A 27,536-nucleotide genomic window follows, 5' to 3' on the forward strand; every position below is an offset into this window, starting at 1 on the left:
TTTACGAAACGATATTTTTAAACAGTGTATGTAATATAGAAAGTAGTAATATCAATTTGAGTAATGAGGAAAAGTTTTTATTTATTTCTCATGATGACAGAGTTTGTTATTTTACAGCCAAATCTGTTGACTGAGTACTTTTTAAGAGAAAGTGTATTTTATACTCATAATAAGTCGTGTATATGTAGATACCCCCAAACTTATTCAATGGAAACAAATCAAACAAACAATGGTACATATAATGTTGTTTGCTTTGTTTTTGTATAATTGATAATTGATAAACCGGAAATTTTTAACAATTTTTTATAAATATTTGTAAGTTAACCTTTTACAAAAATCTTCTTCTCTGAAGCTTCTAAGACAAATTAAATCAAACTTGTCAACAATCATCATTAGGGTATGTAGATTATAATAATGTGTCCGATGACGCGGCCAGTGAACCAAGATGGCTGACATGGCTAAAAATAGTACATAGGGTAAAATGCAGTTTTTGGCTCAAATCTCTGAAACCAATGCGTTTATAGAAAATCTGCTGTGAATAAAATTGTTCGTTAGGTCAAAATCTATCTGCCCTGAAATTTTCAGACTAATCGAGCAACTTGTTGTCGGGCTACTGCCCCTGAATTGGTAATTTTAAGAAATTTTTGCAGCTTTTGGTTATTATCTTGGATATTATTATAAATAGAGATAAACTATATAAATTGCAATAATATACAGCAAAGTAAGAGCTACAAATAAGTCAACTTGACCAAAGTGGTCAATTGAAACCTGTAATGAGTTATTGTCCTTTATATTCAATTTTCATAAATTTTGTAAATTTTTCGTAAATTTTTACAAATTTTTTCCACTGTCAATTCTGGGATGATTTAATTATAGATACAGATATTTGTAAGCAGCAAGATTGTTCAATAAAGTAAGATCTACAAACATATCACCAACACCAAAATACAATTTTGTCATGAATCCATCTGTGAGAACTAGAGAATAATGTTGACATGCATGGTGAAGTAGCTATATTGACTAGAAACATAAAGATAAGAGGGGAAATGGAACTTGCTTGCCCCACTGTCAATGGTAACTGTAAAGACTACACACCTGATACATTTGGTAGACATGTTAAGGTAATATTAGGATTAGCATTGGAATGTTCTGTTTGCCAATTTCAATAATTGACCCTGTTTATATAAAAGATCCCTTTTTTAGTTGTCTCCCTTAGGTGGGACATCTAATTTACTTTTGGAAAATGGAGCCCTAGCAGAAATAGCAAATTATCATCAGTACGTAAAGTATGTAACTTTGAAGGTTTTCAATTTATTTTTTTTCGCGCCAAGTCGAAAACAATTTTTTTCTTTCAATTTTAGCATTACATATAGTGGCAGCTGAGGGTGAAACAAACAATTTTTTTTTCTCTGAATCAAAAACAAATTATTTTTTTCTCCGAAAACTGGAAACAAACTTTTTTTTCCAAAAAAAACCATAGCCCCCCCCCCAGAAAATCAAATGGTTGCCGCCTTAGGGACTCTATGGAAATGATTCACACAGGCGTTGGTTAAAAGAAGTTATAATTTTTCAACTGTACATTTAATTTGCTGTTAAATTAAGATACTTTGATATTTTTCACTAAAAGTATGTAATAGAATGCCTATATTTCACTTTAAACTTATCATGCTTTGTGTACACAAAAGCCAATTTTGTCTGGTATATATAGAACCAGACTACCATTGACAATGGTAAGTACTGTTAATTCAGAATTATTGCGAGGTTTTTATTATTGCGAAAAATGCAACAGAGTTGTAAATGCAATAATATAAACTCACATTTTGAAATATTCTAATAAATTAATCAGGATTTTTCTTAAAATCAAAAATTAAAATCATTTATGGGGCTTCCGGGTCTAAATCATTTTTTTTTAATTTAATATAGGATTTCGCTATATTTTTCTATAAATGAACTTTATCTTATACTTAATAGAAAAATGAAATAAAAAAAATGGGGTCACCGTTCATTTACGCTCACAATCTGCCTTAGAAAGAAACATACATTATTGTTAATGTTCTTTTTTTTTGTTGAACTAATATTAGAAATAATGGTAATATTGAAATAAAAAAGAACTAAATTGCAGAAATCGCTTGAATTTTACAATTATTTAGTTTATGTACAGCTTATTCGAACAACAATAAAAAATATAGGTCACCGATGAGTTAAAAAAAGATTTTTCAATTTTAATGCCAAAAAATGGCACCAAAGGGAGATAATTTGGAGCTTTTTCAATGCTATCTACATTTTAAAAGTCACCTGGGGCCAACATGTACGGGGCGCCGAATGGGACTCTTGTGGTTTTGTACTCAAAATTCAATTTTGTACGGACAAAAGTGACTTTTGTTCAACAAAAATAAGTTCAGTTTAACAAAATTTGTATCATACTACAAATTTAAAATTTTGTCATACAAAATTATCTATCAGCGGACAAAAGTCACTTTTGTCATGACAAAATTCATTTTTGTTACACAGACTTGAACTTTGTTACCTAATTTGAAAATTGGGCGACAAAAGTCAATTTTGTATTCAAATTAGTTTAGTTTGGTTTCTGTGAACTAATTTGCATACAAAATCGACTTTTGTTACACAAAATTGACAAAAATGAATTTTGTCTCAACAAAATTGACAAAATTGACTTTTGTCTCAACAAAATTGACAAAATTGACTTTTGTCTCAACAAAATTGACAAAATTGAATTTTGTCTCAACAAAATTGACAAAATTGACTTTTGTCTCAACAAAATTGACAAAATTGACTTTTGTCTCAACAAAATTGACAAAATTGACTTTTGTGAGACAAAATTGACTTTTGTCTCAACAAAATTGACAAAATTGACTTTTGTCTCAACAAAATTGACAAAATTGAATTTTGTCTCAACAAAATTGATTTTTGTCTCACGAAAGTCAATTTTGTCTCACGAAAGTCAATTTTGTCTCATAAAATTGACTTTTGTCTCAACAAAATTGACAAAATTGACTTTTGTCTCAACAAAATTAACAAAATTGACTTTTGTCTCAACAAAATTAACAAAATTGACTTTTGTCTCAACAAAATTGATTTTTGTCTCAACAAAATTGACAAAATTGACTTTTGTCTCAACAAAATTAACAAAATTGACTTTTGTCTCAACAAAATTGACAAAATTGAATTTTGTCTCACAAAATTGAATTTTGTCTCACAAAATTGAATTTTGTCTCACAAAAATCAATTTTGTCTCACAAAAGTCAATTTTGTCTCACAAAAGTTAATTTTGTCTCACAAAAGTCAATTTTGTCTCACAAAAGTCAATTTTGTCTCACAAAAGTCAATTTTGTCTCACAAAATTGAATCTTACCTCACACAATTGACTTTTGTGATTTAATTTCCATATCAGGTAACAAAAGTCAATTTTGTATGCAAATATGTTTATATTTGCATACCTTTTAGACAAAATTGACTTTTGTCATGACAAATATGAATTTTGTCTACAAAAATGAATTTTGTCATGACAAAAATTAATTTTGTCTACACAAATGAATTTTGTCATCACAAAATTGAAGTTCTCACAAAACAAGTCTGTAGCACATAGTTTTGTAAGACAAAAATGATTTTGTTATGACAGAATTGAATTTTGTACAAAACCACAAGAGTCCCATTCGGCGCCCCGTAACATGTATTGATTTTTTGGAATTATTTTTATACCATATGATAAAGTAACAACTACTAAAGTTAACTAATGAAATTTGTAATGAAAAATAAATGTTTAATTTTTTTTCTGAAAATCTTATACCCGCGAGCCTCCTTAAGTCTCAAATGACAAAATCGCAATAATAAACGCAATAATTTCTAAATTTACAGTAATTTGTTAAAAAGGTGTGAAATGACAGATTTAAATCGGTAATTGGCAAAGTGACTATTGTAGATAAAAATTTTATTTCATGACAAGCAATAGATAAAATGTTGACCAACAAAAACTAAATATATGAAAACATAATATTTCAAAAATTACATAGAACAAAACATGAACCAGACGAATTCCACTGAAAAACAAGTCTTAGTAGTTGCTGAATATCACATATAAAAATTTCTTGTACCATTCAAATCATGTAAGTACTGAAGAACTGGCTTAACTTGACTGATAGCATCCTTCTGAATGGGCAGTGGCAATGACCAAGTGACGGTAATGTATGTAAGTACAGCAGAAAAATGTTTTTAGAATAATCTTCACTGGGTATCGTTAGAGCTTGACTTTTGGAATAAAATTAAGGATTTAAGGATGTAGGTGAGGGAGGGTTCTGCAGCTTATTATATATGGTAGATGTTGTGATATATCCTCATTTGTGCACTTAATCTTAATTATGAATTTATCTTTAACAGGTACTTCGTCATTTTAAGAATATTCATATTGAAGGAGTGGAATTAGAAAACATGGGACAAGCAAGAAGTTTAGGTAGGTAACATAAACCTAAATATCAATTAGTTCAAATCCTAAAAGTTATTGTAATTAAGTTTAATGTTCAATGTTGTGTTCACTGGCACAATTATTATAAAACTACTTTTCTTCCTCACCCTTCCATGGAATACTTTATTGGAATATATTCACTTCAAAAACTTGAGTAACAACATGAATGATATATACATGTTTTTGAAACATTGAATGGTAATTTTTCCTTTGGTCATTGAATGAGTTAACCTTTGCTATTTTTAAAGGTGTGTATTAACAAATGCACTAAATATTTATGTGGTCAACTACAATATGCTACAATAAAACACAATCGAAAGTTTCCAAGTAGGGAAAACATCGAACATAGTATACTTTTTTAATGCTTTATAATAAATATTGTACTTAAGTTCAAGCTGCTCGTTTCTGTGTGTACTTTGTATAGTTTGTCTTGTTTGTCTCAATGTCCTTTTCGTTTTCTCTGACGCGATTTAAGCCTATTGATTCAATTTCTCTTGTCACCCTTTTTGACACTTTTCAAATAATGCATTATCTTCAGTAGTGCTAGAATTCATAATAAATTGAGAAATGGACAAATGAATTACAGTGTATAGACACACTAAAAAAGAAACATCACACGGACAAGAAAACATTATTCATTTAGAGTCGATGTTGTTTATTCTTGTTGTTCTGAATAATATTTTAATGTGTATTGATATGTTATATGACACATATATATAATGATTAAAATATACAACAACAAATGATGTGTGAACTAATTCTTTTCATCTACATCTATACCATGGAGAAATGTATTGTGTGCCTAAAAGATGACCACCCAACAACGCTGATCAAATTGCGACAAAAAGGATGTCTTGGAATCATCAAAGCTAGCCAGGAAAGAGGAGACTGTTTGTCCGCATCAGAGGGTAATTTTGTCCATCAACTCTGCAGGAAAACATATACCAATCCAAATGACATAAAGAAATACAAAAAAGAAAAACTTGTTCTGAGAGAAATAAATACAAATACTCCAAAATTACGATCAAAGTCCCATTTTGATTTTAAACATCATTGTTTATTCTGTGGAAATGAAGCAACGGACTCAAAGAAAAAAGACAAAAATGTATTTCAGGTTCGAACTGATGATTTTGATAGTCGCATACAAGATGCTTGTGATCTCCGAAATGATGATTGGGCAGCCGAGGTACGCGAAAGACTGGAGAGCGTAAGCGACCTCCATGCAGCGGATGCTGTTTATCACCAGGCATGTAGTGTCAACTTCCGCACGTGCAAAAATACTCCTGTATTCCGTTCTCCAATATCACCAGACGCAAAGCCTGAAAACAAAAGAGGAAGGCCAGCTTTGCAAGAAGACGGCTTCTACAAAATAGTCGACTTCCTTAAACATCATGACGACGAACAGATTTCTATATCAGATCTTGTTGAAAAAATGGACGAAATGTGTGATGGAAATGCTTATAGCCAGATGTATTTAAAGAACAGATTGAAGCAACATTTTGGAGACGAAATCATTATTACAGACATACCAGGTAGAAAAAGTGTTGTAACTCTACGAGAAACCGTGACTTGTATTCTCCAGGACTATTACCAGAGACCAAGCAATTTAAATCCAGATGACGAAAAGAGAGCTTTGATCAGAGCAGCTGCCAAACTGATAAAAAGCGACATCCGATCTGTAGATACCACAAAGTCTATCTATCCAACTCCAGCCAACATTGCATCAGTTGATAATAATCTATCATACTTACTCGAAAGCCTGCTGTTATTCCTTTCTAATATATTTTCTGAGAAAGACCCATCAGTGAAAATAGCTTCCATAGGACAAGCAGTAATGCAAGCCTCGCGACCTCGAGCACTTATAACACCACTTCAACTCGGTCTAGGAGTACAGGTGCATCACAACTTCGCTTCACGATTTCTTGTGTCCACATTGAACAGCTTAGGATTTTGTTCCTCATACTATGAAGTCCAGAAGTTTGAATCAAGTGCTGCAGCTGTACAAGGAGTTGACCTTCCAGGTGATATAAGCAACAGCTTTGTACTATTTGTAGCAGATAACTTTGACCACAACACAAGAACGATAGATGGCCTCAACACTTTTCATGGCATGGGCATAATAGCTGGAATTACGCCTGGTACGAAGAGAACACAACCCATTCCTAGAATAGCTTTTTCTACTGATGAAATAAAGGCATTAGCAAAGATAGAGATCAAATATTACAAACCTCAATCAGATCGTATGGCTGAATTAAGTTATGCTGAGTTGAAAAACCTAAACACATTGGATAAGACTTTCCGTCTTGATCTGCTGTCGGTTATTGTTTGGCCTTTAAAGTATCCAATACCAATGTGGTCTGGCTTCATGCAGATGGTTCAGATGGGAGACTACCCAGGAAAATCATCAGTTTCATTCCTGCCTATGATAGATTTGAATGCTTCGGACATGACATGTATTTATTCTACATTGAACTTCGTCGCCAACCAAGCAAAGCGTTATGACATAACAGCGATCTTAACTTTTGATCAACCTCTGTATTGGAAAGCCTTATCAATTGTTGAAAACGAAAATCCAGGAAGCACCTTGAAGTCGATGGTTTTACGATTAGGACCATTCCACACAGAGATGAGCTTCCTCGGCTCAATAGGAAATCTTATGAGTAATACTGGTTTGAAAGAGATGTTAGAACTCATATACACTCCGAATGCCGTCACGCATATCCTTAGCGGAAAAGCTGTAGCTAGAGCTTTTAGAGGTCACATGTTGGTGGATACAGCACTTTATTGTTTGTTGATTGCAGATATATTTAATATTGACGTATCTAAACTTTTGGAAGAACCCAATTCAACCCTTGAAACAACTGAAATGAAGGAAATTGATGAATTATATTCTCAATTATCCTCTGGAGAGCTGTCAGCTTCAGAAGCGGGTGAATCGGACATCTTGAAAAACCTAGAAGCAACGGTCCGGAGAAAAACTGAAATTTTAAAGCAAAGTCGTACAGCAAAGTTGTGGCTGCAATATTCAGAAATGGTCCAGGTTTTAAGACAATTTATCAAAGCAGAGAGAACCGGAAACTGGCCTCTTCATTTGCAAAGCAACCAAGAAATGTTGCCTTTTTTGGCAGCATCTGGACATAATCTGTTCACGAAAACAGCATACGTCTACTTAATGACAATGCAATCTTTAGACGAAGACCATCCTGATGTTTATGCTAATTTTATCAATGGGAATCATGTCATCAGACGCAGCAATAGGTATACTGGGCTGGAATATCTTCAGATTTATTTATAGAACAAGTTCTAATGAGAAGTGTGAAAACAGCGGGTGGATTGACGAGAGGTCGAGGAATGACTGAAAGCCAGCGTTCCCTTTGGCTTATGTCCATGCCAGTATGTGCTGAGATCAAACAAGCTATGCAGGATTTGTCCGGAGTAGGATACTTTTCTAGTGAACAACACAAAGACGAAACACATGCAAGACAAAAAAAGGACACTAACGACATTCAAACTCTTCTTACATTCTTGAAAAGTCGTAATCCATTCATTGATTCAGAGGTAGACCGTTCACTACGAAACATTGAGACAGGAGTAGTAGCTGATAAAACCGTGAATGTGGATGATGCCAAAAAGGTTGGGACTTCCATTCTACAAGAACTAGTAGGAAAGAATATAGCTGACCACACATTTAAGAGAAAGAAACAAGCCATTACGCTTGGCAACAAAGTTCAGGCAAAACTTGACGGCGAACCTCTTAGAATAGATTCACAGCTCCTTTTTCAGAGATGCACCACTGCTGCACATGGTATTTTCGAAGATATTTCAGAGATATTTCAATTTGAATTATGTGGAGTTCCTTCATCAATATTTGAAACCACTGGCCTTCCAAGAGAGCCTCAAAAATCAACCCTTGCCGAATATATGTGGAATTTGACTGGACTTAAACCAAAAGCACCAACAGAAACCCACTTTGTACTTGATGGTGGTTCTCTTATACACCGTTTACCATGGACAAAAGGAGCTACAGTTGACACCATATGTATGACTTACGTCAATTATGTTAAAAATCACTATACAGATGCAACTGTTGTGTTTGACGGATATCCATCAGTTCCAACTACAAAAGACGTTACTCATTTCAGACGTACTAAAGGAATCATATCTCCAAAAGTCAATTTTAACAATGCCACACCAATCAAAACAAAAAAAGACGAATTTCTTTCAAATTCAGAAAATAAACAGCACTTTAGGCAGCAACCATTTGATTTTCTGGGGGGGGGGGGGGGGCTATGGTTTTTTTTTTCTGGACAAATTTTTTTTTTCGCCTGCGGCGAAAAACAATCTATTTTTTTCGCGACAAGTCGAAAACAATTTTTTTCTTTCAATTTTAGCATTACATATAGTGGCAGCTGAGGGTGAAACTAACAATTTTTTTTTTCTCAGAATCAAAAACAAATTATTTTTTTCTCCAAAAACTGGAAACAAACTTTTTTTTCCAAAAAAAACCATAGCCCCCCAGAAAATCAAATGGTTGCTGCCTTATCAATACCCTTGGAGAAAAACTTAAGGACGGACATGTTCAAGTTATCCATGCAGAAGATGATGCTGATCTAAAGATTGTGCTTACAGCAATAGAAAAGTCGAAACAACATACAACTACCGTCATAGGAGAGGACACTGACCTACTCATACTGCTCTGTTATCATTCAAAAGATGCTATAAACAAGATTTACTTCAAATCAGAAGCCAAGCAAAACACTCACAAAATAAAGATTTGGGACATAACAGAGACAAGGAGAAAAATTGGACCACTTGTTTGCAATATTTTGCCATTCATTCACGCCTTTAGCGGATGCGACACAACATCTCGAATTTTTGGTCAAGGCAAGGGCACGGTTTTCAAGAAAATAAGTACTAACCTTAAATTACAAGATCATGCAGCTGTCTTTTACCAGGAGTCCAATGTTGAGAGCATTCATAAAGCAGGAGAACAAATGTTTGTTGCATTATATGGAGGGTTACAAGATGTTGAAACATTAGATATGCTGCGTTACAGAATATTCGCCTCCAAAGTTTGGAAATATATATGTACAAGTGCACACTCTCCCACCAACATCTGACGCTGCTAAGCTACATTACATGAGAGTTTATCATCAAACCCAAGTTTGGATTGGGAAAGGTGATAAATTAGATCCAAAGGACTGGGGTTGGCATGTTGAGGACAATAAATTGCTTCCAATTAGAGCAATACTACCACCGGCTCCCGAAAAGCTTCTTAGGATAATCAGATGTAATTGCAAATTGAATTGTGACACAAAAAGATGCTCCTGTCGTAAACACGGAATAGACTGCATGTTCCCCAGCATGTGGGGAATGTCGGGGAATGAATTGTTCAAATACAAGTAACATTACAGAAGCCGATGAACTTGACGACATGTGAATGCATCAATATGCATGTACATTGCAGAGACATTTAACTATACATTAGGAAGACTTATATCAAAATTGTCTGTTTTTTGGTTAAATTAAAACAAAATCTAATATTTTCAAAGATAAATTTTTCAGAAATTGTATTTACCATTCTAATACTTTTACATAAAAACAAAAGTAACCAAGTAAAAACAAAGTAATCAATTATTGAACAGTTTAGGCAATTTATAATATTAATTCAATGACTGTTGTAACAAATCTAACATTAATACATTTTATTTAGAAATTTATTTCATTTTTTTTTTGGGGGGAGGGTAATTTTGGGCTAATTTCGATGATAGATAAATAGATTTTCCTTAAAACAACTGTTTGTTTTCTTTTTTCTATTCGCAAATAATTGTAAATAATTGTGTTTAATGTTTTTACTTTAAAGCTGCCTTCAAAATAAAACGTTTGAAAACAGCCATATATGAATCTCAAACATATCGGGTTTTTTGGCATTTTTTTGTGATTTTATCATTAAAAGGGATAATTCTACCAATAAATTCTAACTTTGGATTGTAAATTTTACATCGGAAATGTTCTTTGTAGTTATTTTAGTCATCTTAATTCGTTTTTGAGATTTGATTGGCTAACATAGTGCCAAAATTTCGATTTTCAAAATTTTTTCACAATTTTCCTCGATTTTTTGTTAAAATCAATGTTTTTAGCCCAAAATGGTGATTTCCGATCATACGATTTTTCTAGACTTTTCATATATGATTGTGTCATGCTTTGGTATTATAAAACTGTTGAAATCATTTCTGTTGCAATTTGTTTAGATTTATGCAATATTTGCCGTAGACAGACTAGACTATATAGCCGACCTTACAAATGTGTATTACCCTCAAACTATGCCAATAGATCCTTCCAACCCCTTGTCAGAAGAAGATCCAGTATACATTGTTAAACAGACATGTAAGTGCATAGTTACAGTAAATAAATAAAATGTTATCACAGAGATATGTTTTGCCTTTTTGTAATCTTGATTATGCAAATGTTGAAATCAAAATGGCAATACTTAAGATTCTTACACAGAGATATGTTTTGCCTTTTTGTAATCTTGATTATGCAAATGTTGAAATCAAAATAGCAATACTTAAGATTCTTACACAGAGATATGTTTTGCCTTTTTGTAATCTTGATTATGCAAATGTTGAAATCAAAATGGCAATACTTAAAATTCTTACACAGAGATATGTTTCGCCTTTTTGTAATCTTGATTATGCAAATGTTGAAATCAAAATAGCAATACTTAAGATTCTTACACAGAGATATGTTTTGCCTTTTTGTAATCTTGATTATGCAAATGTTGAAATCAAAATGGCAATACTTAAGATTCTTACACAGAGATATGTTTTGCCTTTTTGTAATCTTGATTATGCAAATGTTGAAATCAAAATAGTAATACTTAAGATTCTTACACAGAGATATGTTTTGCCTTTTTGTAATCTTGATTATGCAAATGTTGAAATCAAAATAGCAATTATACTTAAGATTCTTACACAAATTATGCAAATATTCAGTCAATGAACCATAAATGAGTAACATGGCTAAACAATCTCCATGTAAATGAGATGTGCCAATGCTAATACAACTGCATACCAAATACCATTGACTAATTATGAGTCTTTCCCAAGACCTAAATACAAACATTAACTTGTAAACTATGTAAAAGTTTCAAGGTCAGTGAACCATGAAAAGGGGGTGGGGCTATATAATTTCCATGGAATCAATACTTGCAATACAAACATTAACTTGTAAATTATGTAAAAGTTTCAAAGTCAATAAACCATGAAGAGGGGTGAAGGCTATATAATCTCCATGAAAACAATACTTATTTTAAATTTGCATACCAAATATCATAGACTTAATATTAACACTGCAAGGCCGTAGCTACCATTGAGGCAAGTGAGGCAATTGCCTCACTAAAATTTCGACACTGATTATTTTTTTTTATACATATATATAAATATAATAGTCATTTGTTGTTCTGTCTCAACCTTAATTTCTATAACTTGTCATCATTAGTTTTAAACTATTCTTCCTGGATATAACTAAGCATCTCAACGGGTGATGTTTCTCGATTACATTAACCTATAGTAACGATAATCATCATGGATCTTGAGTTAAAAACAGGCTCTTGCAGAAAAAGGAAAAGCGACACTGAAGGTAAAGAAGGAACAATATCTAGTAAACTATTTTTTTTTTTGACAGAGTCTGAGTATAGCATATAACTTCATTAGAACAATCAAAAAACGATAAGTAGACTGACAAATACAGTACTGGTCTTCGGAAGGGGGCAGTCCTGTCTGCGTATTCATTTCTCCGTTTCAACAACTTTTGACAAATCAAGTACTGGGCATCGCAAGGGGGCAGTCCTGTCTGCGTATTCATTTCACGAACTTTAAACTTTCTCTTTACAGATAAATGAAATATAAATAATATGAAACATGAATGCATGGATTTGTTATTATCCATGTTTCTTTAACCTTAAAAATTGAAAGAATATCCCATATTCCAATTTGATATTATTGAGGAATGGTAGAACCTTTAACACAGGATTTTGTCTTTACTTATTCGGGACTACGGAATTTCGTCTCTTTATATTCGGGGTTTCGGAATCAGACACCCCCAAACCCTAAACCCTAAATTTATAGATTCTGGAACTAAAATACCACCAACTATTTCCAGAAATAATTTGAAATACGGAACTACATGTACAAACGTCAAAAAATCCATTCCAATTCTCCTGTACCCATATATACTTACTCTATAGATAGAATCATATACATGTATCTTATCTCATTCTATCCCTAGTTTGTCTACTCTTTGTCAGCATAAAAGCGAGTTTAATATTTTGTAACTGCGACTGTATGATGGTGCTTACTGGAAAGCTTATTTCCCATTTGCAAACAAAACTGTTAATACCGATGCTGCTACCAGATTGCCAAGGCCGTAGCTAGGCATCTTATTTTAGTGAGGCAAAATAATTGAGCCGAGCGAAGCGAAGCGAAATTTTTTTTGGAGGGTATGTAATGAATGGTGCAAAATCCTGCATTCTAGGCATTTTTAGAGAGTTTGATAATGTTTTGAATTTGGACACATTTTATATAAATTTTTCATTTTTTTAGACTTTTACCAAGGATTTGTATGTAGTTTACTATACAAATCCTTGCTTTTACTAACACCAAATTTTTAACAACTTTATTTAAATTTATATGTAAGATAATCATCCAAATATCACTGATTTGAGTCTGCTGCCAGAACATAGAACAAACATCGATTCAGTAGAGTTTTCCAAAGTTTTATATGGCCGGTTCAGTCAAATCGTTTCAGAATCATACTTTGGTCTGCTGATATCCTTATCGCGATTAACATGGAGCATGGCAAGACCGCACAATCTCTCGCCACTCATGCATGCTCTTTTCCAAGTTTTCAGTTGTTTCAGGGCAGTCTGTGTTTCTAAAGGTAGCACATCATCATCAACACAATGATCAATGTCTTCTTCCAATTCCTTCTCCATCAGCAATCTGGTAGCAGCATCGGTATTAACAGTTTTGTTTGCAAATGGGAAATAAGCTTTCCAGTAAGCACCATCATACAGTCGCAGTTACAAAATATTAAACTCGCTTTTATGCTGACAAAGAGTAGACAAACTAGGGATAGAATGAGATAAGATACATGTATATGATTCTATCTATAGAGTAAGTATATATGGGTACAGGAGAATTGGAATGGATTTTTTGACGTTTGTACATGTAGTTCCGTATTTCAAATTATTTCTGGAAATAGTTGGTGGTATTTTAGTTCCAGAATCTATAAATTTAGGGTTTAGGGTTTGGGGGTGTCTGATTCCGAAACCCCGAATATAAAGAGACGAAATTCCGTAGTCCCGAATAAGTAAAGACAAAATCCTGTGTTAAAGGTTCTACCATTCCTCAATAATATCAAATTGGAATATGGGATATTCTTTCAATTTTTAAGGTTAAAGAAACATGGATAATAACAAATCCATGCATTCATGTTTCATATTATTTATATTTCATTTATCTGTAAAGAGAAAGTTTAAAGTTCGTGAAATGAATACGCAGACAGGACTGCCCCCTTGCGATGCCCAGTACTTGATTTGTCAAAAGTTGTTGAAACGGAGAAATGAATACGCAGACAGGACTGCCCCCTTCCGAAGACCAGTACTGTATTTGTCAGTCTACTTATCGTTTTTTGATTGTTCTAATGAAGTTATATGCTATACTCAGACTCTGTCAAAAAAAAAATAGTTTACTAGATATTGTTCCTTCTTTACCTTCAGTGTCGCTTTTCCTTTTTCTGCAAGAGCCTGTTTTTAACTCAAGATCCATGATGATTATCGTTACTATAGGTTAATGTAATCGAGAAACATCACCCGTTGAGATGCTTAGTTATATCCAGGAAGAATAGTTTAAAACTAATGATGACAAGTTATAGAAATTAAGGTTGAGACAGAACAACAAATGACTATTATATTTATATATATGTATAAAAAAAAATAATCAGTGTCGAAATTTTAGTGAGGCAATTGCCTCACTTGCCTCAATGGTAGCTACGGCCTTGATTGCTGATGGAGAAGGAATTGGAAGAAGACATTGATCATTGTGTTGATGATGATGTGCTACCTTTAGAAACACAGACTGCCCTGAAACAACTGAAAACTTGGAAAAGAGCATGCATGAGTGGCGAGAGATTGTGCGGTCTTGCCATGCTCCATGTTAATCGCGATAAGGATATCAGCAGACCAAAGTATGATTCTGAAACGATTTGACTGAACCGGCCATATAAAACTTTGGAAAACTCTACTGAATCGATGTTTGTTCTATGTTCTGGCAGCAGACTCAAATCAGTGATATTTGGATGATTATCTTACATATAAATTTAAATAAAGTTGTTAAAAATTTGGTGTTAGTAAAAGCAAGGATTTGTATAGTAAACTACATACAAATCCTTGGTAAAAGTCTAAAAAAATGAAAAATTTATATAAAATGTGTCCAAATTCAAAACATTATCAAACTCTTTAAAAATGCCTAGAATGCAGGATTTTGCACCATTCATTACATACCCTCCAAAAAAAAATTCGCTTCGCTTCGCTCGGCTCAATTATTTTGCCTCACTAAAATAAGATGCCTAGCTACGGCCTTGAACAGTTCATCTAGAACTGATCCAATCACAAACTAATACATGTAAACTAAGATCAGTTTTTCAAAGACATTAGACTGTGACTGAGGGGCGAGGCCAAATAATCAGGATGGGAATGAGATGTGCCAATATTTATACAACTGAATACTAATTAACATTGGCCTGCCACTGATGGTTCCCCTTCAACTGACCTAATATCAAAATGATACATGAAAATTTTCAAAGTCAATAGACCATGACTTAGGGGGCAGGGCCAAATAGTTTCCATGGAAATCAGATGTGCCAATGCCTATACAACTGCATACCAAATATGATTGACATACCACTTGTGGTTAAAAATAAACTAGATTTAATCACAAACTGATACATTGTTGACGCCGGAAACAGCATACCTATGTCTCTCTTTTTGACTCCGTCAAGGCGAGACAAAAATCATTCAGTTTTTTTTTTTGCCCCACCTAGGTGCAATATGGTTTTTTTTAAGTCTGTGCGTCTGTTCATTTGTCCTCCTCTGTCTGTTTGTCCGTCTGTCCCACTTCATGATAAAGTTTTTGTTCAAGGTAGTTTTTGATGAGCTTCAAGTTCAACAAACTTGAAACTTAGTACACATATTCCCTGTGACATGGTCTTTCTAATTCTAAAGCCAAATTAGAGTTTTGACCCCTATTTCATAATCCACCAAACATAGAAAATTATAGTGTGAGTTGGGCATCTGTGTACTATGGACACATTCTTGTTCTTATTATTTGGTATATGTAATTAGAGTATAAATAGAAATAAAGAAGGACTTTAATTTATATAATTTGGCCTTGGTGGCTTTGTGGTCTAAGTAGTCAAGCAACTGTTTCACTATATATAAGGTAGCTAGCCGATCTACCATGAGGTTGTGAGTTCAAATTCTACACATGGCAGGTGCATTCAACTCTAATCTTAATTGATTAGGGTAAATTGTCAGTTTTCCTACCAAAGTCATGGTTCTCTCTTGGCACTCCAGCATCATCCACCAATTAAAACTGGCTGCCATAACACAATAGTGCTGTAAGTGACTTTAAACAATAGCTCCATCCATTGATCGTTAAATTAATTATTAAAAGAAACAAGTAATAAAGTAATGATAGTAATGATAAAAAAATTCATATACTGGAAACTCAGAAATTATTTCATTCATTTATTATTGAATAGAATAGAAGAGTAATTATAACAGGCTATTATTTGAACTTGGAATTATTTTTAATTATGGAATTTGCATAATTTCTTGTGCTTGAAATTTTTAATAAATTCCATGTTTAGGCAGCAACCATTTGATTTTCTGGGGGGGGCTATGGTTTTTTTTGGAAAAAAAAGTTTGTTTCCAGTTTTTGGAGAAAAAAATAATTTGTTTTTGATTCTGAGAAAAAAAAATTGTTTGTTTCACCCTCAGCTGCCACTATATGTAATGCTAAAATTGAAAGAAAAAAATTGTTTTCGACTTGTCGCGAAAAAAATAGATTGTTTTTCGCCGCAGGCGAAAAAAAAAGTTTGCACAGAAAAAAAACCCATAGCCCCCCCCAGAAAATCAAATGGTTGCTGCCTTATACTGTACTTAAATGCTCTGTGCTGCGCACAACAATACCTATTACAAAGAAGATAGTACATTTTCCATAAAATGTACTGTGCCGCGCACAACACTATTTATACAAAATACATTGTATGGAAAGTTTTATGAACTGCTTATAACATTATAATACCAAATAAACATACAATTTATTAAAAAATTCAAGCACAAGAAATAATGCAAATTCCATAATTAAAAATAATTCCAAGTTCAAATAATAGCCTGTTTTATTGAGATTTCAAGAAAATCTGCATAAAAAACCATTTGCATTGGATTCAGAATGCAAGTTCTTCTTACTGCAATACTCACCCAGCCATATTACTTGCATTAATAAAAATTTTGCAGTTATCATTTTTACATGCATGCCTATATTCTTAATTCTTGTTAATTTGCCTTAATTAAAAAAGCTAGTTGATATTTTAGCAATTATGATAAAATAACTTAGTTGCTAATAAGTTAAGACCATTGTTCACTGGAACTATTCTCCAAGGATGGTAGAGAAACAACTTAAAACGATTTTCATAACCCTGTTGAAGTATGAAGATTTTCTAAGATTTTTTAATTCAATTTTCTTTTAAATATTTATAATGGCAACAAAAAATGTTATCAACTCCTGAAAAATTATAAGTACATTAATTTCATTTTTACATTATACATATTTTAAGTTTCTATTCATTTTTAATATATAGGTTGGAAGAACAGATTCATGAACTCATGGGTTAGAGGTGGTTTGATTATAATGCAACAATACTCGTAAGTTGACTGAGTTCTAAACCCAAATTTAATTTTTCTATGCTGAATCGTCATAATTTCAACTATTCCTTTGCTTTGTTTTTTCTACAGAATATGATGTTCCAAGAATATTGATATATTTAAATTGTTTAAGTTAGTCTTCTTTCCTTTCACCAGAGAGATCATGAAAGAAAATTATTGGACTTATCTACAACACAAGATTCATTTATTGAATGAATAAAATCTTTAAAGCTGACTTTGAAAAAAAGCAATATGACAAGGTTTTTTTTATGATTAAGACATTTTAACATTAAGGTACAGTCTTGGACTATATTATGATATCAATCATTTTTTAGACCTTCAAAGAATTCATCAGAAGCTTTTTTGTTCTGTTGTAATCATTGAAAATTATGATTGGTAATTGATATTGATGATTGATAATTGATATTGATGATTCATAATTGATAATTGATATTGATGATTGATAATTGATATTGATGATTGATAATGATGATTGATAATGGTGGTGATAATTGATAACGATGATGATGATGATTTCCTTTGAAATATTTAAGAAAAATGTGATATAAAATTGAAGAACTAGATAAACTTATTAAAATTTGGGATAATGATGTTGATTCTAGGTTTTTGTTATTTCAATTGACTTGAACTTTTCTTTCAGCTCTACCCCATCACCACAAATAATAGAGAAAAGTGTGTTTATGGGAGAAACTGATAATATTGGTAAAAGAACAGAAGTTTGGGATAACAGTATAAGGAGGCTGCTTGATTACCCAAGATCACTTGTAATGCCATGGGATCCGTAAGTACCAGAAAGAGAGTCACTTTATTACTATTTGTATACAACATGTATTAGATTTATAAGTAGATCAAATCGTCAAATGCTGCAATAGAGAAAATGATTTTATTTATACAGTGTTCAATATACAATCAACTTTCTTACTTATTTGTTTGTATTTATGTTTTGCAAATAGTTTAAACGAGGATTTTCCTAATTAATTCAAAACTCCGAAGATGTGATATGATGCCAAAGAGACAAACTATAATCCATCCATGTCACATACAATGTATAAAAAAGTGAACAATTATGAATCAAAGTACAGCCTTCAACACAGAGCTTTGGCTCACACCAAATAACATGCTATAAAGAGCCCCAAAATGTGTAAAACAGTTTAAACAGGAAAACCATTGGTCTTATCTATATAAATTATGAGTATCAAGAAACAATTTGGGTACAATAGTCTTTTACAGCAGCATTTGTGGTTTTTTGACTAAATTGTCATAGAGAAGATCATTTAGAATAAATTTCAAATAGACTACTATATATGAGAGGGGGTAGGAGGTGTCCTGATCCCAAAATCCCAGGCTTAAAAACACCAGATCCCGAAATCCCGGACTTAGAAACACAAAATCCTGAGGTCCCGAAATTCAAAAAAAAGAATTCCCATATCCCGGAAGGGTCAATCCTGAAATCCCGAGCTTAAAAACACCCAATCCCGGAGTCCTGATAAAGGTCCTATCCCCCCTCATACATGATTTTATTGAATTTGATATTGCCTATGAATTTCACAGCTTTTCCTGTAAACTATATAAATTTATATTTGCATTCTTTATTTTTTGTGAAAATTTACCTTAGTACAACAAAATTCAAAATGAAAAAAGTACATCTGCTTTCAGTCAAAGATTTCATAATAAATTTAACATTTTTTGGAAATGTTTTAAACTGTCTTTATTTCCTTTTTTGTCTTCCTTTATTTTGATAAAACTAAATAATCAAGTGTTAAATTTGGTTAAATTTTATTATTTGCTTTAAAAATCTTAAGGAAAACCATTATGTGTATTTAAAAAGCATTTTAGAGATATCTTCTATATTCAAATTTTGTTGAATTTTATTATTTGCTTTGAAAATCTGCAGAAAACCATTATGTGTTTTTAAAAAGCATTTTAGAGATATCTTCTATATTCAAATTTTGTTGAATTTTATTATTTGCTTTGAAAATCTGCAGAAAACCATTATGTGTATTCAAAGCATTTTAGAGATTATCTTTCATATTTATTTCTTTACAGCAAATATCCAATACAAGGTTTTATATTCTACTATGGTCCTGTTTACTTAGATAGTGTCTGGTTTGACAAGTTTACTCCAAAAGAGAATTATACCATGGGTGCTTTATCATTCAAAAAAAAAAATAAAAAATTTAGCAGTTCTCCTGTTAGTGCTGCCATTAATTTAAAATTTAGTTACAGTGATGTAAGTATCTAAAAGCATGGCAGTTAAATATTTGTTCAATTCGCAATATAAGTTCACTTAAATGTTTAAACTCTCAAAAGTTCTCCTGATGTTGTCACTACTTACTTCAACAATGATGTATATTGTGGATTCAGTAATATTCATTGAAAACCTATTTTCGTGGATTTCGTGGGCACAGGGGAACAACGAATTTAAATGTTCAACAAATTACAATTTTTTAATAGGAATGTATGCAGACTTTGCCAAAACCACAATATTAAATATCAACAAATATGCAAGTTTTCCTCAAACCACGAAAATTGGTATCCACGAAAATAAATGAATCCACAGTAAGCACAATAAATATACCCATACTAAACATTAAATATGACATACACTTAAAGTGTATGGTCTTAGCATTTCAAAAATAATGATACATCTAAAACTTAGTAAATTTGCTTGTTTTCTGTTAAATCTGTTGGTACTATTAGTGCAGTTTAGATATCCAATTAGGAACAGACAAATATTTCCTCTGTACATATTTAGCTTATGCTTATTGTATTTGAAAACATTTTTATTTTTTTTATTAATGCACACTGTTAACAATGTGTTGATTTTGGTTACATTTATATATTCAATTGTATATATTTTTTATTTACATAACTAATAATCCCTATTCAGGCTTTTGCAGTGCACACAAAATGTGTTTCTAAAATAAATTTCATGAGGGGTCTATCTATAAATTGTATGTGGTGTTCCAGATGCACATTCACATTCTAATGTGACTTGCATACACACTTTCTTTAATTTCTTTTCTCTAGCCTTCAGGAGGAAATCGTGTTCATGATGGTGATGAAACAGACCATAGATTTAATAATTTAGATGGTGACAAATGGCCACGTTTAGAGATGAAGATGGAAGTGTGACAAATTTGGCAACAATCCAACAAATTGTCAAACCAGGCCTATTTTATACAACGCCTTCATGTATATATCGTAAAAACTGGAAAATGGCTATATGTCCTTACAAGTATGCAAAGGTATGATAAACATACACATATACATACACGATTGATTTGGGGTAGTTTACAGTGGTGTTTAAATTATTTGTAAGCAAAAATTTAACACTTATATAAGGCTCAATGTTGAACAGTGGTATATTATCTAGACTTAATTGTGTGACAATGTCTTGGTAAGGCTATTGTTAGTCCTGCAAGGATTTGTTTAATGGACACCTTGATATTTACATCACATGCTAAAGCTATAACTGAAGAAATCACATAATTGCTCATTTCTCCTCTGACTTGAGAATCATAGACGAGAAGAGAACCAGATAAATGAAAATTCAAAATTACAAGTTGAAGTCAAACTTGCAACACCATTGCAAAAGAAACATGAAGAAAAAACATTTATTATCCTCTTCTCAAAGGACAGCAAATTTAATTGAAACTCTATCTGCCTTTCTCTACAAAGAGATTTTCGTAGCACAAATCAGTGCTTAAGGTAGATGGGGTGTTTAAATTATAATCCATAGAATCTTTTAATAATTTGCCAAAATGTAGTTCATATCCTGCTTGTTTAAAATCATTAATAAAAAGAATGGGTCACCGGACTTATTTTCACACTACAGGTTGTGCAAAATTGTCAATATTTTGTATAGATTATGCATGGAAAACCCATTTTTCCGCCATAAAACGCAAACCATACCATAGAATTTTAAGATAAAATATGAGAAGATAGCTCCAATATAATGCTTTCAGATAAGAAAAAGAAAAAATGGGGTCACCGGACTCGTTTTCTTGCTTCATGTAAAAATGAGTAAATTCCTAACACATTCTATTGTAAAAGTAACACTATCTGAATTATCTGCCCTTGCATTTGAGTTGCTTCCCCTTATTTGAGAAAGTTGGAAAAAAATGAATCAAACAAAAGAGTTCTTATTTTTGTGAAATACAATCATAAATATGATCAAACATGGCATTTTCTATATTATAATGAAAATTCTTACACATGAATCATCTACTACTATAAAAATTTGCACATTTCATCAAAGATCTAGACCTTGTTTTCTAGTATTTCAAAATCCAAGATGGAGGAAGACACCCTATCTACCTTAAAGTATTTGATATCAAGCTTCCTGTGAGCCTGATATATCATTTATTGAATTATTATATCCATCACTAATCAACCTCATGTATACTGAAACATTCTTGTGCATACTGACAATGCATGAAATTTCATAGCTTTTTTCTCTCGATTTACAAATTAAAGTTCCTGAAATTTTGAATCAAGCTTCATGTCAGCATGCTATACCATGAGATGCATTCTCATATTCGTCACTTATCAACTTCTTGTTTACAGAATTATACTATAGAATTCTGAAACATTATGACCATGTATGAATTTTTCCTCGCTATTTTTCAAAAACTACAAGTGATAGCTTCTGTAAACTTGGTTTCAAACATTGTTAGAGCATGCTGAACATTTTCACATCTGTATTCTGTAGACTAGTTGGTCTTTTTTTTTTATTATATTTTGCTGTGTCATTGTCAGTTTGGCTTAATATGAATTTGAACATCCACTTTATCTTTTTTTCAGTTATTAATTTTACAAAATTAATGTTTTCTAATTCTATAACTTTTTCATCAGCTTAATATCAAAATTGATGCAAGTTCTCCAGAACATGGACAGACTGAATCTATAATGGTCAGAGATGACCAACCTGATTCTCCAGAGACGCTAACTGGTGTAAAAACAAATGAGTTCCTGACCATCTTGGGTGGAACCCATAGCTACACACTACATTGGAGTAATGGAATTCCAAGGAAATTTGCAATATATACATTTTGTACCAAAGGAGTTGAATTGTAAGTTTGATATATAATATTCTCATGCTGATAATAGATATAGGAAGATGTGATATGAGTACCAATGAGACAACTCTATATCCAAGTCACAATTTATAAAAGTAAACCATTATAGGTCAAAATACGGTCTTTAACACAGAGCCTATAATGGTTGTTTCTTGAAACTGGCACATTTTGATATCTTTTAAACTTTTGAATACTGTGACTTTTATTCGTGGGGTTCAATTTTGTATTTTTTGATGAATGGATTTATTCATGAATCTAGGTGTCCAATAAACTATAACAATTGTTGTCCAAATCAAGGCATGGAAAGATCCCCATGAAGGTTTAACTACATGAAAACGTGAATATGATCTAGAGAATACATCAGCAAATGCACTATGAACTAAATATATACAACTTCAGACAGGGTTTTACCTGTTTTATCTTTAAAAACCTAAACTATGAGATTTTTAATACTCCTGAAAAACTAGTTTTGATTGATCAGAAACAGACTTTTGGTGATAATATGAGATGATAAAGATTTTCTTTCAGTGAAATGTTAATGGCCCAATTAACACCTTTGGTGATCATTACTCTGTTTCAACTATATTATTAGAAGTTTTAAAAAAGGAAAGAAAAGAATGAAGAATCATTTATTTCACCTTTAAAAATCTTTTTGATTATTGCAGGAACCAATATGTAAGAGTTGGTATGTGTATGCCATCTGATGCCACCTTTAACCTATTTACAAGGACCCCACTCAGGCCGCTTAAATTGGTTGACTGGACGGAGGTACAATCTATTGAAGAATTTGATAGTGATACTCTTGGAGACAGATATTTTTGGGATAAGTCGATTGGGTAAGTACAAAACAAATGGTTGGAAAGAAATAATAAATTGCTTTGGTCATTACAGAATTAGAGGGTTGGAATGGAGTGAGACTTCTTCATTATAAAGTAGTAAATATAATGATTGGATGCTGAACAAACATTATTTAATTTTCTCAAGCGTGAATCTATTGAAGTATTGCACTTCTTAAAATGCTACGGAAGTTAAAATAAAACCATTTACCAATGCTTATGTACACATTGTGATTACAGCAGATAATAAAATCTTTATAAACGCCACTACAGAAATTATTTGTACAATTATGGTTTCAGTTGTTCAAATTATTAAGTCTAGTTCATTGTTCTAACATTATCCTAGAGAAAATAATTGAGTACAGTTCAGGAAGGTAAATTATGTTCAATTAAAGATTTGTTCTAATTTGCGTATACATTTGATTTTTTTTTTTGTAGAATGTTATTTTTGAAGTTCATGACAGCTACGAATCAAGAACTGATACTACAACCTTAAATTGTGAGGGTAATTGTCCCTACGTAAAAGTAGATGTGTTGTCTGGGGATAGGTCAAATGGTGATTGTCGTCAGGCTGCCTACAACAATCCTGGAAATTACAGAAAGACAAGCAATGTAAGTTTTGGTGCTAAGTGACATCTCTTTTGACGGCATTGGAATAATTATATTTAACATTCTTAGTTGGTAAATAATGGAACAGCTATTAATTTTGATATTGTTGCCCGATTGAAATTATCCAAACAAGGAAAATATATACTGCACAGATCACAGATAATTTTGTATTCATTCACAAGTTGTTTAGATTTGGGATGCTTTGAACTTGCCTCCTACTTCTTGATTTGATGTCATTTTATGAACGAGTTTTTGCAATCTCTAGATGTCTAGGTGCAATATATTATGTGGGTCTCATTGGGGTCTAAGCGTGACACGTGAAAGTCAAATTAATGTGCCGTGAAAGCGGGAAATGAAGTCTAGAGGGACACAGGAAATAACACAAAAAAATGAGAATTTCTTACGTACATAGTGTAAGTGGGATACAGGAATCTAACAAAACAGTAAGCGGGATCTGGGATCAGAACCCCACAATGAGACCCCCTATTCTGTGCTTAAAATTTTGTTTCCATTTTTAGGGCCAAATGTCTACAGATACACGTACATTAGCTGCTACAGATCCAAGCCCACCAAAGGTAATACATATATGTTATAGTAATTAGTGGGCATATTATTTGATTAATATTACAAAGATAAATAATGATAATAATGTTAGTTGCCGTTTTTCATATATTTTGATTATTTGCATTTTTAGCTCACCTGGTAGTCTATCTAGTGTGAGCTATTAGCATCACACACATGTTCTCCATTGAAAACCAGTAAACTGAATTAAAACCAAGCACAATCTCGTTATGAAACCTTGTTCCAGATTTGTTCCCGTTGCAATCTACTTGCATGGTAACCACTACTGAAAATAAAACATAAGGGTACCATAAAATGCAACTAATTGTATAGTAAATTAGAAATCAGAATAGAAAATCTGACGATGTATCATATGCTCACTATTTCAAGATCTATACCAACTTTCTATGTACACCAAAGACCAAGTTCGGATGGATATCTAGAGTAGATGGAATTGACATGGTCATATATAACACCTGTTATGATTGGATATAGCTTGCCCGCCATTAACACTCGAGGAACCCTGGGTTGTGGCAGGGTTCCTAGAGATCGACTTGATATCCCTGATGTTATGACGTCAATCCAATCGAATTTGAATGTTAACATATTCAGAGTAGGGGCCTTGTATTTCCGGTAATCTAGAGACCTTACTCTTCAAAATTATTTACCGTTCATATGGAACTCTAGTCGGAACTCTAGTTCCATCTGAACTTGGCCAAAATGACCAGACAAATTTGAGTTATTGCCCTTAAATAATGAGTATGGCCAATTTGTGCATTTTTACCTATTATCTTAAAAAATGCATTTTTCTCATTGAAATAATCAGCAAGTCAAGGTCAACAAATTTACCAAATAGCTTAACCCATTCATTGACTCCTTGACAGAGTTATTGTCCTTATAATGATTTTGATCTCTAAACATGTTTGCCTTTTATGTTGAAAACAGTAATTAAAAAAGTTATACATATACTTTAAACTGCAAAATAATTATCAGTATAAGATGTGCAAAAATGCAACATAATAGAAAATCATGAAAGTCTTCTTACAGGAATTATTGTCCTTTATGATGATATTTGACCATCTTTTAGGATTTTACAGAGTTATCTCCCTGTAGTGTTAGGTATCACCTTAATGATGATATTTGACTATCTTTTAGGATTTTGCAGAGTCATTTAAAAAACTATGATAGATAGCTATAAATTATATGCAACAAAATGAACAGCAAATCAAAAATATCAAAAATGACTAAAACTTGCCCTAAATTCAGATTTGACCAAAATTAGCAATTTTTTTTTTGATATTCAAATAAAATTCTAGACAGAAGTAAAATTATACACAGCAAAATGATGAATTAATGCCCTGAAAAGACAATTTTTAGCAAATTCTGATGGTTTAATAATATCGTTAAAAGACCGACAACATTCAACAAACCGCTGCACAGAAAGCTAAAGAGACACATTACCTAATTATTTATACATTTTTATTTGTTTACAGGGTTGGGGTGCAGGATCTCGGCTTCCATTCACATCCAGAATACCTGTAAATGGTGGTTGGTCAAGCTGGTCAGCATTTGAGGAATGTTCTGTCACATGTGGAGGTATTGATAGCTTCTTATGATATAAAATATGCATCATATCAATCTTTCTCAAATATTGTTTGAAATCACCGGTGAAATTATTTGAGATCAGAAAATCATATTGAACATAGCTTGTTGAAGTTGAAAGGAAAGTATTAATAGAATAATTAATTTTTCATCATAATTCTAATCACTTTGTTTTTGTAAAGCAAGGTGTCAAATATTGTACATTTATGCATGGTAAACCAAATTTGCATAACAACTTTAACATGACATATATGTGATCTGTGAACAAACCAGAGTAAGATAAATCAGTTTTGTTAGTTACTTGACTGAACATATTTACCATAATGATTTTTGCACTGCAGAAAATAGTCCAAGGTCACCACAGCTAAAAAACATCCTGTAACCCAAGGCTGGCTTCGTTGTCTACTCTAAATTCATACTTGTCTACTTTATATTTATTCAATGTTACAGGTGGAAAGCAATCTCAGTACAGAAGTTGTAATAATCCTGCCACTGCAAATGGCGGCACAGACTGTGTTTGAGATGGTGTGAATTCTGTCAGTTGTAATGAGCATCCTTGTCGTAAGTATATTGAAATATAAAAATGTGTCATACCACTTAAAAAATATGTTCATAGATGGAAATAAAAGTTTTGTTCTTTTAGACTTCTTGTATAAAGAGGGGTTTTTTATCACTTGAAAAAAATTGCAAATTTTGCCAGACATTTAAAAATAATGTTTAAATAAACCATGAGCAAAAGATACAGGAACCCTATTGTGTATTATATTTGTTTATATACAACACAAATAAATAATTGCTTTTTTCTTGACAGCTGTCAATGGAAAATTCAGTGATTGGGGACAATGGTCATCATGTATCGTCAATTCTGGTTGTCAAGGTTACAGAGAAAGGTAAAGGTCATGCAATACTCCAGCTCCTCAACATGAAGGAATACACTGCACTGGTTCAGTAGAGATACAAGAAGCTTGCAACAATTGCACCTGACCAGCAAAAAATGACCAAGGACTATTATAATCTTTTTTAACATTTAGTTTAATGACATTGATTTTAAAAGTTGACGGAATAAAAAAACTTTAAATATCAACCTTGTGTCAGTTCTAATTTTTTAAGAAAATGTCAAAATGATCTAGCATTTCCAGTGACATAGCTATAACTTCTAGCTGCAACAAATTATGGAAGTCTGATATATAACATCAAGAAGATGTGGTATGATTGTCAATGAGACAACTCTCCATCAGAGTCACTAAATGACACAAATTAACAACTATAGGTCACTCAATGGCCTTTAACAATGAGCAAAGCCCATACCCCATAGTCAGCCCGGAAATGACAAATGTAAAACTATTTAAACGAGAAAA

The 27,536-nt window shown here is 32.3% G+C and overlaps 2 protein-coding genes and 1 long non-coding RNA gene across 3 annotated transcripts; all 3 read left to right on the forward strand.

The window, feature by feature from the left end:
- The first annotated feature begins 885 nt into the window (after positions 1-885).
- LOC143050855 (cell surface hyaluronidase-like) lies at positions 886-4,476 on the forward strand. The gene is made up of 2 exons (XM_076223961.1): positions 886-1,121; positions 4,396-4,476. Exons 1-2 carry the CDS (start codon positions 996-998, stop codon positions 4,474-4,476), a joined length of 207 nt encoding a protein of 68 aa, XP_076080076.1. The 5' UTR covers positions 886-995.
- A 6,304-nt stretch (positions 4,477-10,780) lies between these two features.
- LOC143051305 (cell surface hyaluronidase-like) lies at positions 10,781-24,591 on the forward strand. The gene is made up of 9 exons (XM_076224253.1): positions 10,781-10,867; positions 17,405-17,468; positions 18,130-18,270; positions 19,536-19,719; positions 20,520-20,737; positions 22,347-22,564; positions 23,236-23,406; positions 23,845-24,018; positions 24,534-24,591. The coding sequence occupies exons 5-8, from the start codon at positions 20,591-20,593 to the stop codon at positions 23,900-23,902; spliced, it is 594 nt and encodes a 197-aa protein (XP_076080368.1). The 5' UTR covers positions 10,781-10,867; positions 17,405-17,468; positions 18,130-18,270; positions 19,536-19,719; positions 20,520-20,590; the 3' UTR covers positions 23,903-24,018; positions 24,534-24,591.
- A 1,458-nt stretch (positions 24,592-26,049) lies between these two features.
- LOC143051306 (uncharacterized) lies at positions 26,050-27,262 on the forward strand. Its single transcript, XR_012970695.1, has 3 exons — positions 26,050-26,172; positions 26,629-26,739; positions 26,990-27,262. It is a non-coding gene; the product is annotated as an uncharacterized LOC143051306 (long non-coding RNA).
- Positions 27,263-27,536: the final 274 nt, after the last annotated feature.

This window comes from Mytilus galloprovincialis, chromosome 11 (assembly GCF_965363235.1).
Source record: "Mytilus galloprovincialis chromosome 11, xbMytGall1.hap1.1, whole genome shotgun sequence".
NCBI lineage: Eukaryota > Metazoa > Mollusca > Bivalvia > Mytilida > Mytilidae > Mytilus > Mytilus galloprovincialis.

Bases quoted from the DNA above. Each gene is read 5' to 3' on its own strand.
- LOC143050855 (XM_076223961.1), top strand. From the start codon at position 996: ATGCATGGTGAAGTAGCTATATTGACTAGAAACATAAAGATAAGAGGG. The intron at 1,122-4,395 runs GTAATATTAGGA...TATCTTTAACAG, and splicing joins CATTTGGTAGACATGTTAAG to GTACTTCGTCATTTTAAGAA.
- LOC143051305 (XM_076224253.1), top strand. From the start codon at position 20,591: ATGGCCACGTTTAGAGATGAAGATGGAAGTGTGACAAATTTGGCAACA. The intron at 20,738-22,346 runs GTATGATAAACA...CTTTTTCATCAG, and splicing joins GTCCTTACAAGTATGCAAAG to CTTAATATCAAAATTGATGC. The intron at 22,565-23,235 runs GTAAGTTTGATA...TGATTATTGCAG, and splicing joins TGTACCAAAGGAGTTGAATT to GAACCAATATGTAAGAGTTG.